Source organism: Schistocerca gregaria, chromosome 4 (assembly GCF_023897955.1).
Source record: "Schistocerca gregaria isolate iqSchGreg1 chromosome 4, iqSchGreg1.2, whole genome shotgun sequence".
Lineage (NCBI taxonomy): Eukaryota > Metazoa > Arthropoda > Insecta > Orthoptera > Acrididae > Schistocerca > Schistocerca gregaria.
In genome coordinates, this window is record NC_064923.1 from 223,537,497 (window position 1) to 223,542,207 (window position 4,711).

The 4,711-nt window shown below is 40.0% G+C and overlaps 1 protein-coding gene across 2 annotated transcripts; it reads left to right on the top strand.

Moving 5' to 3' along the window:
- The first annotated feature begins 383 nt into the window (after nucleotides 1-383).
- LOC126267547 (uncharacterized) lies at nucleotides 384-3,591 on the top strand. 2 transcript variants are annotated; one of them, XR_007549018.1, is made up of 2 exons: nucleotides 384-446; nucleotides 3,253-3,591. XR_007549018.1 is itself a non-coding variant. In XM_049972851.1 (2 exons), exons 1-2 carry the CDS (start codon nucleotides 432-434, stop codon nucleotides 3,530-3,532), a joined length of 312 nt encoding a protein of 103 aa, XP_049828808.1. In that variant the 5' UTR covers nucleotides 407-431; the 3' UTR covers nucleotides 3,533-3,591. The 2 variants fall into 2 exon arrangements, 1 of the variants encoding a protein (XP_049828808.1); XM_049972851.1 differs by having other exon boundaries at nucleotides 407-463.
- The last annotated feature ends 1,120 nt before the right edge of the window (nucleotides 3,592-4,711 follow it).

Below are 4,711 nucleotides of genomic sequence, written 5' to 3' on the forward strand. Positions count from 1 at the left end.
ACGTCGCATTCGCTACCAAATGCTACCTCACGAGACAGCAGCAACTGACTTTTTTTATTTATTTATTTTTTTTATTTGTGGCAGCAGCGGAGGCCAAGTGTCCACGGCCTTTTTTTTATAACCGGACGCTGACTGGCATAGCTGTCAAACTGTATCTCATGTTTCGCGGTGCGTTTTATGTATGAGCAGAAGACGGTAGGCTAAACACACAAAAAAGGCGCGGCGACCGGTTTTTGGAACACGCGCCTGCACTATTAGAGGTCAGATTGTACTCACGTTTTCGACGTCTTCGGTGAACACCCGAAGCCCACGCTCGCTGAGAACCGGCCCTGTTTTGTTTTCACCAACGTGTGACGCTGAGACACAGGTTCACATGCGTATCTGTTCACCATACTTATTTTGACAGTGATCTGTCATCTTACCTCGGCGACATGAAGAGGTTGCTGGTAGGTGTACAGGACAGGTAGTGCTAATAATCACTCCTTTATGTTATTTGAACGTTTACCATTTTCTCGAAGGCGACCGGGTATTTCAGTACAACCAAAAATTGCGTGACAATGCTTATGTTATGTAGACAAAAATTGGTGGAATAATGTAATAGCATTTCAGAAAGACCGTTGATACATTTACCAATGAACAGGGTGTAAATTTTAAGCCGACCAATCAGAATAACTCAAAAAATAAGCTTCACATGAAAAATTTGTAGAATCCAAAGTTGATTATTTTCGAGGGGGACATCTGCTGGTGCTAAAATTAGCACACCAACCCATCCCCCTGGGGGTGGGTTGGGAGGCAATTATAAAATTTCAAATGACAACACCCATTTTTTATTGCAGTATCATATTGTACATAATAAACTACGTGCATTTTGTCTTAATCATTTGTTTTGATTCTTGGTAATTGGCGCTGTAATTCAAGAAAATCCATGTTCTTATTTTTGCGTTGAAAATGGGTACGGATAAATAAAAGGTGCTTATTGATTTCATAAATTTTGATTCGGTAAAACTAAAACTCTACCTCTCTCCCAATAGGGTGGGGTTTTAGGGAGATGACTTAGAGTTTTACAAATGTTGACCCAAACAAAACATATCCGAATCTGCGGAAAAAATTAATATGTGGGTCAACATTTGTAAAACTTTAATTCCTCTCTCTCAAACCCCACCCTATGGGAAGAGATGTAGAGTTTTAGTTTTAGGGAATAAAAATTTATGAAGTAAATAAGTACAGGGTGCTTATAAATGAATATCGGGGTTTTAACGCTTTATAATTTTTATTACATTAAACATACAGTTATAAATGAGGTGTCGAATGAAAGAGCAACTCAAACAGTTTTTCCAAGAACGTTATAAATGTTCAATGTGAGCACCATTTGTCACACGAAACACATCAAGTCTATAGCCGAGTTCTTCCCTAACGTTGGTAAGTGTGTCTTCAGTGATTGTAGCAACAACTGCTTCAATCCGACGGGCAGACATTACATTAAACATACAGTTATAAATGAGGTGTCGAATGAAAGAGCAACTCAAACAGTTTTACCAAGAACGTTATAAATGTTCAATGTGAGCACCATTTGTCACACGAAACACATCAAGTCTATAGCCGAGTTCTTCCCTAACGTTGGTAAGTGTGTCTTCAGTTATTGTAGCAACAACTGCTTCAATCCGACGGGCAGACGCAAAAAGAGATGAGCACAGAAAGAATGTAGCTGCGAACTTCATTTAAACTACCACACACTTCTTGGGTAAATAGACGGAAAGCATAAAATGCTCTCGTTCTCACCTAACATAGTATTCTAATTACAAATCAGAGAGATGAAAATTCCTAACATAAACACTGGGTAATTTTTCGGAGCGAACTATGTGTAATGCAAAAGTATACTGCATATTGTTGAACACTGAAGCCACTGAAGGTATCAATTACATTCAGCCGTCTCGTAATCTCACAGCTCCTCCCTAATACCAATCCGAGAAAAATATGTATGTTCTGGAACTGTTATTTGCTACGTTGACAACGAGTATATCAACAACAGAATCCACGAAACCACGCACGCGCAGCCTTCTCTTCTTTTATGACGTGCCGTTCTATATCCCGCCAGTGATATGTGAAAAAGCTGCGTGAGCTAGTGCCAATGCGTTTGGCAGTTCCACATTCTTGTTATTTCTCGCGACAAATCCCTTAACTTGGCTCCAGATCAGTCCTGTTGGATCCATATCGAAAAGGTATAGTGGCAAATGTAAAAATGTAGCATTTTCATGGTGTGCTCAATGCTGTGAAAATGCTTGTTTTTCATGTTTCTATCCAGTACAGATTCCGCTGAACATCCAGTGTGTACTTGTATCTCAGCTGTATCAACTGTAACTCGCAAACACTTCAAAGCCGACTTTTTTCTGTAAATTTATGAAAAACACCAAGAACAACTTATTTCTCGGCACTTTTTAACACTGTTCCACACGACAGTTTCACTACTGAGCAGGACGTAGTCTCAGACATTTTCATACTGCGTATTAACAGCGCAATAATCAGGACAAAAAACTACAGAGATTGTAACTGTACTCTGTTTTTTAAATTAAAATTACATAGCTAATGCGTGATTAAGAAGAACGTTGATAGCTGTTAAAACATCAAAGTATCCTAAAGTTTCGTTTAAAGTAAATTAGTAGTAACATATGTATTACATGAGTAGGACCTACTTCCTAGAGTGTAACAACACCAGTGTACGTGTTCTACTGCATGTGACCAACCATCCCCTTTGCGTTTGTTTACATCAGGTTTATTCTTATGATGCCAGCCGATGTGGCCGAGCGGTTCTAGGCACTACAGTCCGGAACCGCGCGACCGCTGCGGTCGCAGGGTCGAATCCTGCCTCGGGCATGGATGTGTGTGATGTCCTTATGTAAGTTAGGTTAAGTAGATCTAAGTTCTACGGGACTGATGACCTCACAAGTTAAGTCCCATAGTGTTCAGAGCTATTTTTATTCTTATGATGAACAGAGTGTAGAAGATATTGTTGAATTTGAGAGTCCTTACAAACCTACAAAAAATTATAGAATAAATGTGTGTTGTAGGAGACAGGGTAAGAGCTAGTATAGCAAGTTCACATGTTCTGTATTTCCCAAGTGTCTCATTGCCGAAGTAGGCTAATTTCGTGAAACTTCTCCCTTCTCCTGCTGTGCGAGCGTCCCTGGAATGTTATCTGCATTTTGCTTTAAACTTTCCCCTTCACGGCATAACGTGCTGCCCCCTGTCGAACAGGGTGTTTTTACGGCGCTGCTGGTGCTGGCTGCCGTCTGCTGCGTATCGGTGCACGCCGCTGCCGTGGCCGACCCAGAGGCCGCCCACCACGGAGGACACCGCCGGGGCGGCGGCCACCATGGGGGACACCATGGCGGCGGAAACTATGGCGGCGACCACCATCGGCACCACGGCTGAGGGGCCCGACTTCACCACTGTAACTACACTTCCTATGGCGTCAACTGGATTTCTTCCAGGAGACCTGCAGTGCCAGAGCTGCTTGCTTTCCCAGATGTCATAATGAATGAAGAGAAGACATCTGTCTGTATATATTGTAAACAATAAACACATTTTTTAGTACGTGCGTTGTTTTTACTGCACAATGAAATAGCAGACCCTCTCCAGACCAAGTTCTAAACTTTAAACAAATAATTAGGTAGATGAAAGATCAAATAAAGTGTTAGCACAAATATTTGTTGGTTTTAAAAAGGAAAATTATCTGATATACACAGGCACCTTCCTCAAAACGTTGAAGGAATTAGTTCAAATGTGTGTGAAGTCCTATGAGACCAAACTTCTGAGGTCATCGATTCCTAGACTTACACATTACTTAAACTAAACTCGAGGGAGCACTCGAACATCCGGAGGGAGGGACCCCGCAGTCAAGGAATCAGTAATAGATAGGAAAATATCGGAACAACTACACAAACTTCTACAAACACAGTATACAAAGTTAAAGTTCTTGGAGCCACTTCTAGTCCCTTCCAAGCTGTATCAAGGGTCAGACTATAGACAGTTTGTCACCATTATTATTCAATTGTGTGCTGGAAAAAGTTGGAATGTAAAACAGAAGAATAAAGACAAAACCTTAATAATTACGTATGACTAAATAGATCAAAAGAAGAAATAAGTTGTTTGCAGACGATCTCGTTATAATAGTTGCAACCTTAAAGAATGAAAGGAAAACAAACTCGAATTTCTGAAGCAAACAGCTGTAAAGTAGGATCTGCAAATGCCCTTTAAAAAGACAGATTGTATTACGGACATAATTAATTCACCAAAAATTTTAAAAACTAAATATGACAATTTCGAGGAAATAGACAACTTCAAATATCTGGATGAAAATGAAAAGCGAGAAAGAATCAGTTAAAATGAGAACTCAAAAAATGAAAACACCCTACACTAAAGTGATAAATCCGCGGAAGAAAGACTTTTTTTAAATATGTTGAACTGCGGTGTTTCAAAACACGGATACAAAATGGCATTACAAGATTTAGAAAAGAAAGAAAGTAGAAAGTTGCGAAAAATGTTAGGTCAAATCCTGAAGGAAGATGGTAGTTATGTTTTGAGACAAAATAAAGAAATACACACATTCTGCCCTACAATGAGTTCAGGGAACGGCGTGTTATAACCTTTGGACCTCGAGAGAGGGTTAAGGAAGACAGATTAACAAAGAAGATCCATACGTGTTTCCAAATGA